The following is a 14,054-nucleotide window of genomic DNA, read 5'->3' on the forward strand; positions in this document are numbered from 1 at the left end:
TTTCTGCCTCTCATGTTGAAGGTCCCTGGTTCACATCCCCTCTCACACCTTTTATTTGTCCTTTGGATGCTCCAGTACTAATTGATACCATCATTTAAGCCAAGTTAGAGCAACACCTTGTAGGAAAGGTGGTGTAGAGGTAAGTTTTCTGCCTCTCATGTTAAAGGTCCCTGGTTCACATCCCCTCTCACACCTTTTATTTGTCCTTTGGATGCTCCAGTACTAATTGATACCATCATTTAAGCCAAGTTAGAGCAACACCTTGTAGGAAAGGTGGTGTAGAGGTAAGTTTTCTGCCTCTCATGTTGAAGGTCCCTGGTTCACATCCCCTCTTACACCTTTTATTTGTCCTTTGGATGCTCCAATACTAATTGATACCATCATTTAAGCCAAGTTAGAGCAACACTTTGTAGGAAAGGTGGTGCAGAGGTAAGTTTTCTGCCTTTCATGTTAAAGGTCCCTGGTTCACATCCCCTCTCACACCTTTTATTTGTCCTTTGGATGCTCCAGTACTAATTGATACCATCATTTAAGCCAAGTTAGAGAAACACCTTGTAGGAAAGGTGGTGCAGAGGTACGTTTTCTGCCTCTCATGTTGAAGGTCCCTGGTTCAAATCCCCCGTTGGACCTTTTATTTGTCCTTTGGTTGCGCCAGTACTAATTGATACCATCATTTAAGCCAAGTTACAGCAACACCTTGTAGGAAAGGTGGTGTAGAGGTAAGTTTTCTGCCTTTCATGTTAAAGGTCCCTGGTTCAAATCCCCTCTCACACCTTTTATTTGTCCTTTGGATGCTCCAGTACTAATTGATACCATCATTTAAGCCAAGTTAGAGCAACACCTTGTAGGAAAGGTGGTGTAGAGGTAAGTTTTCTGCCTTTCATGTTAAAGGTCCCTGGTTCACATCCCCTCTCACACCTTTTATTTGTCCTTTGGATGCTCCAGTACTAATTGATACCATCATTTAAGCCAAGTTAGAGCAACACCTTGTAGGAAAGGTGGTGTAGAGGTAAGTTTTCTGCCTTTCATGTTAAAGGTCCCTGGTTCACATCCCCTCTCACACCTTTTATTTGTCCTTTGGATGCTCCAGTACTAATTGATACCATCATTTAAGCCAAGTTAGAGCAACACCTTGTAGGAAAGGTGGTGCAGAGGTACATTTTCTGCCTCTCATGTTGAAGGTCCCTGGTTCACATCCCCTCTCACACCTTTTATTTGTCCTTTGGATGCTCCAGTACTAATTGATACCATCATTTAAGCCAAGTTAGAGCAACACCTTGTAGGAAAGGTGGTGCAGAGGTACATTTTCTGCCTCTCATGTTGAAGGTCCCTGGTTCACATCCCCTCTTACACCTTTTATTTGTCCTTTGGATGCTCCAGTACTAATTGATACCATCATTTAAGCCAAGTTAGAGCAACACCTTGTAGAAAAGGTGGTGCAGAGGTAAGTTTTCTGCCTCTCATGTTGAAGGTCCCTGGTTCACATCCCCTCTCACACCTTTTATTTGTCCTTTGGATGCTCCAGTACTAATTGATACCATCATTTAAGCCAAGTTAGAGCAACACCTTGTAGAAAAGGTGGTGCAGAGGTAAGTTTTCTGCCTCTCATGTTGAAGGTCCCTGGTTCACATCCCCTCTCACACCTTTTATTTGTCCTTTGGATGCTCCAGTACTAATTGATACCATCATTTAAGCCAAGTTAGAGCAACACCTTGTAGGAAAGGTGGTGTAGAGGTAAGTTTTCTGCCTTTCATGTTAAAGGTCCCCTGGTTCACATCCCCTCTCACACCTTTTATTTGTCCTTTGGATGCTCCAGTACTAATTGATACCATCATTTAAGCCAAGTTAGAGCAACACCTTGTAGGAAAGGTGGTGCAGAGGTACATTTTATGCCTCTCATGTTGAAGGTCCCTGGTTCAAATCCCCTCTCACACCTTTTATTTGTCCTTTGGTTGCGCCAGTACTAATTGATACCATCATTTAAGCCAAGTTAGAGCAACACCTTGTAGGAAAGGTGGTGCAGAGGTAAGTTTTCTGCCTTTCATGTTAAAGGTCCCTGGTTCAAATCCCCTCTCACACCTTTTATTTGTCCTTTGGATGCTCCAATACTAATTGATACCATCATTTAAGCCAAGTTAGAGCAACACCTTGTAGAAAAGGTGGTGCAGAGGTAAGTTTTCTGCCTCTCATGTTGAAGGTCCCTGGTTCACATTCCCTCTCACACCTTTTATTTGTCCTTTGGATGCTCCAGTACTAATTGATACCATCATTTAAGCCAAGTTAGAGCAACACCTTGTAGGAAAGGTGGTGTAGAGGTAAGTTCTCTGCCTTTCATGTTAAAGGTCCCTGGTTCAAATCCCCTCTCACACCTTTTATTTGTCCTTTGGATGCTCCAATACTAATTGATACCATCATTTAAGCCAAGTTAGAGCAACATCTTGTAGAAAAGGTGGTGCAGAGGTAAGTTTTCTGCCTCTCATGTTGAAGGTCCCTGGTTCAAATCCCCTCTCACACCTTTTATTTGTCCTTTGGATGCTCCAGTACTAATTGATACCATCATTTAAGCCAAGTTAGAGCAACACCTTGTAGGAAAGGTGGTGTAGAGGTAAGTTCTCTGCCTTTCATGTTAAAGGTCCCTGGTTCAAATCCCCTCTCACACCTTTTATTTGTCCTTTGGATGCTCCAATACTAATTGATACCATCATTTAAGCCAAGTTAGAACAACACCTTGTAGGAAAGGTGGTGCAGAGGTAAGTTTTCTGCCTCTCATGTTGAAGGTCCCTGGTTCAAATCCCCTCTCACACCTTTTATTTGTCCTTTGGATGCTCCAGTACTAATTGATACCATCATTTAAGCCAAGTTAGAGCAACACCTTGTAGGAAAGGTGGTGTAGAGGTAAGTTTTCTGCCTTTCATGTTAAAGGTCCCTGGTTCAAATCCCCTCTCACACCTTTTATTTGTCCTTTGGATGCTCCAGTACTAATTGATACCATCATTTAAGCCAAGTTAGAGCAACACCTTGTAGAAAAGGTGGTGCAGAGGTAAGTTTTCTGCCTCTCATGTTGAAGGTCCCTGGTTCACATCCCCTCTCACACCTTTTATTTGTCCTTTGGATGCTCCAGTACTAATTGATACCATCATTTAAGCCAAGTTAGAGCAACACCTTGTAGGAAAGGTGGTGTAGAGGTAAGTTTTCTGCCTTTCATGTTAAAGGTCCCTGGTTCACATTCCCTCTCACACCTTTTATTTGTCCTTTGGATGCTCCAGTACTAATTGATACCATCATTTAAGCCAAGTTAGAGCAACACCTTGTAGGAAAGGTGGTGTAGAGATAAGTTTTCTGCCTTTCATGTTAAAGGTCCATGGTTCAAATCCCCTCTCACACCTTTTATTTGTCCTTTGGATGCTCCAATACTAATTGATACCATCATTTAAGCCGAGTTAGAGCAACACCTTGTAGAAAAGGTGGTGCAGAGGTAAGTTTTCTGCCTCTCATGTTGAAGGTCCCTGGTTCAAATCCCCACTCACACCTTTTATTTGTCCTTTGGATGCTCCAGTACTAATTGATACCATCATTTAAGCCAAGTTAGAGCAACACCTTGTAGGAAAGGTGGTGCAGAGGTAAGTTTTCTGCCTCTCATGTTGAAGGTCCCTGGTTCAAATCCACCTTTGTACCTTTACTATTTTCACCTCCTCAATACTTCTTTGTACCATCATTGATGAAAACTTAGAGCTACACCCTGTAAGAAGGATGGTGCAGAGATAAGTTCTGTGCTTCGCATCCAGGAGCTTCTTGGTTCAAATCCAGTTGAAGGCATTTTTTTTCCCCGACTTTGGTTGATTGAGAACCTGTTGGTACCATCATTAAAACAAACTCAAAATGTTGTCTTGCGGGGAAGTTGGTGCAGAGGTAAGTTTTGTGCCTCTCGTATGGGAAGGTTTATGGTTCAAATCCCCACTCGGACCTTTTATTTGTGCGTTGTCCTCTTTAATACTTCTTTAAACCATCATTTATTAAAACTAAGCACTATCCCTTGTAAGAAAGACAGGTACACAGGATCCAGTACTATGTTGTCTACGCTCTGATTGTCATTCCCAGCAAATTTGTTTCTTGTGAAATTAAGCCATTTTTCATTTTGCCGCGACCTTCGGGGTACAACAAAGCGGCAGGTCGCCCATCTGACCTGAAGGACGAACACGGCTGTGTGTGAAAACAGCCGGGGATTAAAGAAACGGGGACGCTGAGTAATTATTTTTGCTGTTTGAGAGGCGCCGTTGATGGTGAGACCTGAAATAAAATGGCCAGACCACCTCTGAGAGAGCCGTTTCCATGGCAACCCAGTCGGAGGAGTAGAAATGCAGAGCGAGGCAGCCGAGAGTGACTGGCTGTCTTTTAGCTCCCGTTATCGTTTTTCCCACTATACAGTAGAAAACACACTGGCGTGTATCCGTCTGCACATGGCTGGTCTGCGTATTTCACAAATAACAATTCAAAATGATATATAAAAGTAGACGAGATAAACTTTCCTATCAAGTCAGAGGTGGATAATTCTTGCTGAACCTGTCTGTCTTTATTGGCGTCTCCTTCTGGCGTTTCATGAGACAGAAGGGAACACGGAGGAAGGTGAGAATGAGTAGGATGTCCAGAGTGGGAGAGCTGCCGGCCCTTGGCAGCGGATCAGAGGACACGGTGAAGAAATCCCACTGAGCTGACAGGGATATGAAGCTGGCATATGCACAGCACCAATGTGTTTTGCCCCCCTTTTATGATGGATAGCTGAGCTGAATTGAACATTAAACCTTCATGTGTTTGTCTGATCTGATAGAATAATTCTTCATGTTTTTAAACCGGTCTGAGTGTCGTGGTAGAAACCTGCATTTGACGTTTGAAGAGAGAGAGTGGGAAATGTTATTGCAGTTATTAAATCGACTCCTTCTGTCACAGATGTTTTATTGAATTAGACCCAAGACATTTCCAGAAGGGTGTGTTATTGCTTTTTTTTTTTTGTTGTTGCACAGATCTGCAATGTTGAATTTTACAACTAGAAAGGCAGCATTTTCTGAAACAAGGATACTTGAATTTTGCACTCGTTAAAGATGAAATTCAATCCATGATAGCGATTGAATTGTGTGCGAGTCAAAGTGAATCATTAAGCTGACTGGAGTGTTTCTCAATTTATTGAGCAAAACAAGGAAATGCTCATTGAATATCAACACTGTTTGCTTCCGTAATCATTCACAGGAGAAGTAATTGATTTATCCAGATTTATGAGCGGAAGACAGGATGCAAACAACAAACATTAAAATGCAACAGGAAAACAACCCACAATAATTACTCAAATATTATAATGGCTACAGTGAGGTAGCCACCAGTGAGTATCTGATTTCCTCTCCTGATGTCGGGATAATACGCACTCCTCACTGTGACACCTGTTTCCTTCACTGCATGCTTCACTGAGCAATAGTTTAAATGTATGGAAATGGTGTTAAGATGCCCCTTAGTGCCATTAGCTTCTGTATACAAGCTTTTAATTGCACCCAATGAAGCATGAGACGGATACAGGTGTTTCCATCACCGCAGGACAGGCAGGGATATAATCGCTGCTCCGTGTGTGTTTTTTTATTTCTTCTTCCTGCTTGCAACTCACATGTGCAGTCAGCCTGTTACACCCGGATGATTAATGATGCCCACGTCCACGCGGCGGAGACTCACTTGTCAGCAGTCATGTAGCACCTCCTCTACTGTCTCGCAATCAAAAACATGCTCTGGCCGGCCACCAAACTCTAATAGATTATGGACTATTCTGTCTAATGGGGCATGGCAGGGCACCGAAGTGTAATAGCGTTTCCTGACTCCACTCCAAGCACCTCCAGTTACTATTTTACCACCCAGGATTTTGTGGGGGTTTGTTAAGCGTCTGTCAGATTGTCTGGAGATTTTTACAGCACGTCCATTAAGCTATTTATTTACTATTTAATCATGTACATCTGCCTTATATAGATCTGTTAGTCCAGCTGTCTTTATATCTGTAGGAGTGAGCAACACTTTCTGACAACCAAATGTAAATGACTACAAAAATTGCATGTATTACCTGAAGAAAATGCAATTTTGCTGCTAGCATTTATGCTAATCAGGGCTTTAGTGCGCTTAAAGTTTTCTATTTATTTGCACCAGCGCATAATTTAGACGCATCCAGAACTGCATGTAATACATTTTTGGTGTAACTATTCGGGATTTCTTAACATATTACATCAATTACAATAAACAGGAATAAAGATGTAGATACATGCTTCGTACATTTAATCTTCTTTTTTTATGAGAATCATATGGAGTTAGTAGAAGGTAGCTCTTCTTGGATTGTAATAAACAGGGGTAAGTTTCAGTGTCATTTCTGACTCCCCGTTGCTTCTGTTTACTACTGAAACGCTGTGTTTCCTGAACACTTTGCATCAGTATATGCAACTATTTATCAATGTTCCCTAAATGCCTCAGATGCATGAATAAACGCTGCAATTTTCCAATGTTCCCTGAACGCCTCAGATGCATTAGTAAATTATGCAATTTACCAATGTTCCCTAAACGCCTCAGATGCATTAGTAAACTCTGCAATTTACCAGTTCCCTAAATGCCTCAGATGCATTAGTAAATCCTGCAATTTACCAGTGTTCCCTAAACGCCTCAGATGCATTAGTAAATTCTGCAATTTACCAATGTTCCCTAAACGCCTCAGATGCATGAATAAACGCTGCAATTTACCAATGTTCCCTAAACGCCTCAGATTTATTAGTAAATTCTGCAATTTACCAATGTTCCCTAAACGCCTCAGATTTATTAGTAAATTCTGCAATTTACCAATGTTTCCTAAACGCCTCAGATGCATTAGTAAATTCTGCAATTTCCCAGTGTTCCCTAAACGCCTCAGATGCATTACTCAAACTAATTTGGATGTCATCTGGGCGGCTGTGGTTCAAGTGGTAGAGCAGGTTTTCCACTAATTGCAATGTTGGCGGTTTGATTTCTGGTTCCTTTGACTGCTGAAGTGTCCTCAGGCAATACCCTTCAAGCATCTTGCATGGCAGCTCTGTCGCCATTTGTGTCACAATGGAAACCATTGTGAAACATTTTGAGTAGCACTAAGGTGCTAAAGTGCTTTCTAAGTGCAGACCATTTGTCGTTTCACTTTCCTGAGCTGCTCTGATATGAATTATGACCATTACTTTACATCAAACTGGAAAACCGTCAGTCTTTTTCTATAAATTTTGCCATGTAATGATGACGATACACTCCACATTTGAAGACATCCTCACTTTCAAAAAGGGTTTCGAGTCAAACAGAGGCGGCGGTAAAGCAAGAGAGCCTGATAGTTGTTACTGTTGCTAAAGTGCACTTGTGCAAATCACCACACTTTAAACCAACCACTATGGTTATCTCCAACTGACTCAACATCATAAGACGTCACTGCAGGAATGCGTTTCTAACGGGCTCTGCATGTGAGAGCGAGTGTGCGAGTGGGAAAAGGATTTTTTCCCTCCTTCTCTGAAGAATGGCTGAAGTGAATTTTTTGTTCAGGCTGACAAGCTTCCACTTTTGGGGCCCCACCGTCTGTCAGTTGGAAATTATTTCAGATGGGTGGATGATCTGAGGTGCGTTTGATGTTTGAAGTTGAAGGCAGTTTGAGGGCCGTGTAAGTCGAGCCAAGCGCACCTGTCTGCATCCCGATGAGGCTCCTGCTCGAGTAGACTCAGAAACTTACTCCTCAGAATGTTTGTTAGTCAAGACTTGGGAGAAAATCAAGCTAAGGAATGACAACATGCAGAGATGTGCATGTTCAAAACACAATCCGATTCATGTTAAAGGAAGAAAATAAGTAACTAACCCAAGGAAGGTAGACTTTTTATGAAATGCAGTGTCTCTCGTGGAGGCACAAATTGATGGTTTCAGTTGAAATGTGCAGTCAAGCAAGATTAACCTGCTCATTTCCCAGTGTCTCGACACCACTACCTGTCAAGATCACGCACTGAAATATCAAAACCTGCTCTCAGAGCTGGAGCTCTGCCCCTGGAAGAACAGATATTGAGGAGAAATTTAATAATAAATGTATTGTTTTCTTTCATGTCAAACTTGTTGATTCATATTTCAACCACAGATAAGAGAGCTGATACCAACCCATGAATGTACCTTTCAGCACGTACCAGTAACGTGTGTGTGTGTTCCTCTGCACATTAGCAGGAAACGGTGACTTGGTCGCAGGATATGTGTCACTTAGCAACCGCGTTATTCAGCTGCATTTGGTTCAAAAGGAACATTTAGTAGTTGTTCGCCTGGGATTTTATTTGTATTCCTTTTTGTAGAAAAAAAAAACACCCAGTCTTGGCTTGTCTGGCGTGCACGCTGCTCCGACACCAACTGTGCTCATGTTGACACAACAGAGAACATTTGAAATAGCTGAAAAACTGTAGCTGAAGCAGCAGTCGAAACACAAACACTGAAGGTAGGACAGAAGTTGAACTGAAATTGTCTATCTTGTGTATTTTTCTTTTGCCTTTACTGGGCCTCGACGTCTCTTGGCTAGTAAGATTTCTTCCCTGGACACTCATCCCTCAACCCTCCCTTCTGCCGTCAGAAAGCAGCCGCCGCCTCTCCTGTTTCCTCTTAGAGCCAGGGTTTACAAATTCCCTCTGATTTACAAGGTCATAAAACTCATCGCCTCCTCCTCCTTCTCTCCTGCTTCAATCAACCTCGCCAGCTAAAGCAGTTATTTTATAACTCCCCAAGCATGTGCTCCCATACAAGGCTGCTGCAATCGATCTGCTCCCTGTTTCTTGCTGCATATTGCATGTGCCCTGAGACGTATACATCAACGTACAGTACAGACGAACACACACACGCCGCTCACTGAAATCCACATGAGCTCTCCGAGGACATTAGAGGGTAAAACTGCCTCGTCATGATATCAGTCGGTTGGAATTTCTACTTGACAGTATGCTGACAGCTGAAACAGGATTATGAATAGAAGTTAGAGGCATCGTTACGAGAAAGCAAAGCAAAGAAAGTCCACAATGGAGCTAAAAATGGTGATGCGTTTCTTTGCCCCACTTCTCTGTTTTTGTTTTGCTTTTACCAGGGATGTGATTTTTATACCCTTCAACCTGTTTCTAGTTTTTTGTTTTTCTTTCTGAACATACTCCCCTTTATCCCATCTCAAGTGCGTGTGAGAGAGAATCCAGCCACGCTCCAGAAAGCATCTGGCAAGTGACCGTAAACTGTTGTGTGGCGACTACCCTGAAGGGTCATTGCAATACACTGTATGTTCCTCTCTGCACAGTCAGTCACTGGAGCGGCCACAATAAGAAACACATCACACACACACATATCCTGCTGCCTTTAGAGACTTCATGATGTCTTCCTTTAGTGCCCCTTTTTTTTTCTTTTCCTTCCTGAGCAGACAGTCACAGCTAACCCATTTATTTTTTTTTTTACTAGTTACCAAAATGGCCTGCTTCATTATCAGGGCTGGTAGTCGGCATTTTTTTTCAATTGTCATTATTTTCATTTTTAGTGGTGTCATAGCAGCTGCTTATTTTGCTGATACTAATGCTACCACCAAGTCTTGCTGTGCCTCTTAGCATGTGGCTAATGCTATTTGTATGACCTGTAACATCTTTTTGAAGGAAGATTCGCAAGGGATTGACCGATTATGAGGGGCCGATAGGAGGCATTTTTAAGATTATCGGGATTCATTTTATTAAGTGATTACCGATAAATTAACCCCTTGATGCCTGAATTTATTTACAATTTAATAAAAAAACATTTTTTGTGTGTTTTTGCTTTCCAGCTGATGCTAAAATAAGTGAAGATTGTTAATTTATCTATTACACATAGAACAGAAGAGAGTATTCCAACGTCACGTGAAGCTTTGACCCCATCACTGTACATATTCAGTTATAGTGATCCTAATTAATGTAGAAGCCTAGTTATGAGTGACAGGATCCCTGATATCACATGCTTTTAATATCTAACATTTTGTGTGTATTGGTTCAGAAAAATTGGCCTCATTGATCACTAAAAATTAGTTTTGACCCATATAGTTTGAACAACAACATATATCTAAGTCTATTCCTGCTAGGTTTTCTAGCTAAAGCACCATAGGTTGATGTAAAAGTGAGAGAAATATCCTAAATTATTCAAAATGCCGATATGAATCACCCGACTGCATTGGAAAAATTGGGTTTTTTAGCCTCGCTGTTTGGAGAAAACTTCTACAATATCAGATTTAATACTAATTTCTTCACTCATGTTACACAGTGTGGATGTCTCAGCTTGTCTTTTTTCATTAGCTTCTGATTTGTTGTGCATGAATTTTAAAAGTGTGTGCGCTCGTTTCCTCTTCAGATACCTGCCTTCATTTCTAAATCCCCCCTCTCAAACATGCACACAAATCCTAGCTCAGCTCTCCTGAGTGAAAAGATTACAGGATAGTGATTTCACCTTCTAATTAGAGCTTCGTCTCTCTCACTCTCTCACACACACACACACACACACACACACACACACACACACACACACACACACACACACACACACACACACACACACACACACACACACACACACACACACACACACACACACACACACACACACACACACACACACACACCGAGCTGCTTTAGTTACAGTAGGCAGGCTGGAGGCATCTGATAGCCGGGCCTCCAGGGACCCTGACGAGCGGCTACCTGAAATTTAAGCCCCAAAAGGAAGCACTGAGGTAGACACACATACACACACTTCCACAAAGAAGAGAAATGTCCTGGAGGCAGAGCAGTTTCAAAGGCAGGCTCGTGTGCAGGAGCTGAGTGTAAATCTGAAACAGGTAGCTTTTAGCAATTATGAGTCCTTGCTGCCCCATGAGTGTTGAAGCTGTTGGAATCAATAAGAGTCCTGCGTATGTGTGTGTGTGTGTGAGGCTTCCTGTCATTACGGAGAAAATGGCTTTCATCTGTACTGCCTCCCTGAAGAGTTCAGCCTTAATAGCACTCTGCTGCGCTGTACGTTGCTCCTGTATTGCTCAACGTTTGGAAGGACAAAGTGAAAAAAGTATTTTCCACTTCAATTCAGCGGGAGACACAGGGGAATATTTTTTTTTGTACAAATGAGGCTGGATTACACAGCAGTTATGTCCTTGTTTTGAAAATCAAACACCTGCTGTGACAATCTCAGCATTAGGACTATCAAAGGGCTTTTATTATGGAAGTTATGTTTCTATCCAAACTGATTAGCGCGACTTAATTTTAAGTCTTATGAGGCTCCCGTGAGCAACGTGACAGTGATTGCCAAGAAGCTACAAAATAATGTGCAGCGTGAGCACATCATAGGCAAGTCCAGGATGCTGCTGACCTCTTTTAAACTGAGAGAGGCCATATTATTTCCCCCTACTCACACCTTTGATTTACTTTTTAGTACTTTACAGCATCTTCTGTATCATTTTCAATCCTGTTCGAGTACACTCTGGACTGTCAGCACCCCGATTCACTTCATGATTGCCAAGCGTATGAAAGAATGCAGAGACAGAGTGCAATAACTACACATAAAACGTGTCCTTGAAGATGAAACACACATCTATTTTTTCTGGCGTATAAATGCTTTAAACAGCGACCGGTTTTGACCTGACGGGGTCTTAATCAAGGTGGATATAATTGAAACCGTTTGATCTAGTCTTTTGCTTTGTGGGCAACACACTTGAAGTAAATATTCTCAAAATGATTTAACTGTAAAGCAAAGCTAAAATAACTTGCAGTCAACATAAAAAAAAAAACTAAAACAAATTCACAAATGTTGAAAAATGTAATTGTCAAAGCAGCAGAAGCTGAGATGTCCTGACTTACTGCCTAGTTTTTCTATCAAGCTCAAAATATGTCAGACCCTAAGCCCCAGAGCGTAAGTTAATTCACAATTTCAGTTCAAAATAACCCTCATGATGTCACGTATGGATTTTTAACCAACAGAGAACCTGTTCAGTTACTGTTTGTGCACCACTTCTGCTTAGAATGCTAATATTTGGACTGCAGCATCAAATCCACACTCAAGTATAGTAGAACTTCATACGCTTTGCTGTTTCAAGTAGAACCTCTGAGCTGCTGCTGAAATCCAGTGAAGTTTCTTAGGGATGTACTAGAAAGTAAGATTAATTGGTTAGTGAAGAATGTTGAACCTAACCTGCTCTGGAAAAGGTTCTGTTTAGAGTTTTGTGTCTCCTTACCACCAGTTCATTTCCTGAGCGAGAACAGAAGCTCAGCTGAGGGGCTGTGTTACAACTGCTGTTAAGCCAAATGTTGATAATACCAGTGAATGTGTTTCCACAGGGACCTACATGCATTGAGTTGGTAATACAGAGGGCGCATAAATATGTTTATATGCTTGCAACTGTCACGCCAGATGTAAGCAATTAACTTGCATATTAGCATATTACAATTTTGTATTTTCTTTATAGCTCTCCATTTTAACAACCCGTTCCTTTTGACTGAAGTAGTCGACATCCCATCAGTCCAGTTTATGTGAAAGAAGTGGCAAATGACACTTCTGTAGAATTCAAGTTAAAGTCTGAATAAGAAAGCCCCAGTTAACAAAGGAAGTTGTGGAACCCATTATCTCTGACTGGGCTTTGAGGTTTTTTTTCCAACACAAACAAAGCCTGGCTGTGTCAAACCTGCTCTGTGGTCAACCCTTCGGACCTCCTCTAAATTTTGCTCGTTTATTTTCATTGTTTTCATGCATGGCCTGCTTCTCGATGGACAACAATATTGCAGATTCTGAACCAACCATTGTTTTTCTTGAAATGAGAACTGAACTGTAAAAAAGTTTTATGTATGAACCCATTGGCGGTCATTTTGCCATCCTGATGCTCATCCACAGCCATACAGTGCATTTTACAACCAAGAAGCACTTCAGTATCAGTGAAGTCCAGTTTTAAATATGTGATTTAATTCTCTGTCTTTCCTCGGTCCACCTCTGACCTCAAAATCAGCTCAACAGCATTCCTATGTGATTAAAAAACTAGGTCGGACATGGCTTTTGGTATAAAGGTAACAGGGTTTGTTGGCACACTTTGAATGCTTTCATGTTTTTTTGATCAAGGACATCACAGATCAGGTGGACCTTAATAACAATAGCTATTGTGTGCATGGATCCTCCTCACACTGTGCTATTTTTAGCTCCGCCTGCCTTTGTGACCAGATGGTCAGTCAGGTAGCTCGAACAAAAGTTCACCGGGCCACATTATGAATTAATGATGATCCGCTCTCTGAGAAAATGTAATTCAAAAGCTCGCGTTCTAGGATGGTTATTGTGGATTATACCAGTTTAACCTAAATAACCTGAATGTTTTATTGAATCAATTTCAATTTGTGTTTGCGTCTTGTAAGAGTAGATGTTTAATAATGGAAGGACAATCTCAAAGATCACACTGATAGACTGATTTTGGTTTCTACACTTCTAACATGAAAAACTGACCTTTCCTGTTTTGTTTTACTCTCCGTCTTTGTTCCAGGACAAGAAGAAATACCTTGACATCATCCACAGCTACATGGAGGTTCACGGCACCGTACACGGTACCAGCACCGTCCACCTCCCAAGCTACGTCAAGAACCACGGCATCCTGAGCGGCCGAGACCTGCAGTTCCTTCTCCGAGAAACTAAGGTGAGGCTGTAAATTGACTGGAAAAATGAGTCTTCAGGGAAATAAAAGTGTGAAGGTACGGTTTTTATTACATGTCGATGAATACTACAAATTATCTCCTATGCCTTTTCCAAAATTGTAGCCCAATAAAAAAATATTAGTTAGTGCTTTGAATTTGAATGATTTCTCAAAAGAATTATTCTAAAAATGAGCAAATTCTGATTCTTTTAAGTACGTTTCAGTGCTACAAATCTAAGTTAAAAAAAACAAATTAAAGAGGCCCTCTTCTGAAAGAGCACTGAGCCGAGTGGCTGCACTTTCTCTGAGTCCGGCCGTTCACAGAAGCACTTCTCCATTCACGTCATGACTTGTCCCTTCC

The 14,054-nt window shown here is 41.5% G+C and overlaps 1 protein-coding gene across 2 annotated transcripts in view; it reads left to right on the forward strand.

The window, feature by feature from the left end:
- mgat5 (alpha-1,6-mannosylglycoprotein 6-beta-N-acetylglucosaminyltransferase) overlaps positions 1 to 14,054 on the forward strand; it is a 101,500-nt gene that overhangs the window by 71,210 nt on the left and 16,236 nt on the right. For both annotated transcript variants that reach the window (XM_023261507.3, XM_023261508.3), the window contains exon 12: positions 13,547 to 13,696. In XM_023261507.3, coding sequence (XP_023117275.1) covers positions 13,547 to 13,696 — 150 coding nt within the window. The remainder of the gene's footprint in view (positions 1 to 13,546; positions 13,697 to 14,054) is intronic.

Source organism: Amphiprion ocellaris, chromosome 24 (genome assembly GCF_022539595.1).
Source record: "Amphiprion ocellaris isolate individual 3 ecotype Okinawa chromosome 24, ASM2253959v1, whole genome shotgun sequence".
NCBI lineage: Eukaryota > Metazoa > Chordata > Actinopteri > Pomacentridae > Amphiprion > Amphiprion ocellaris.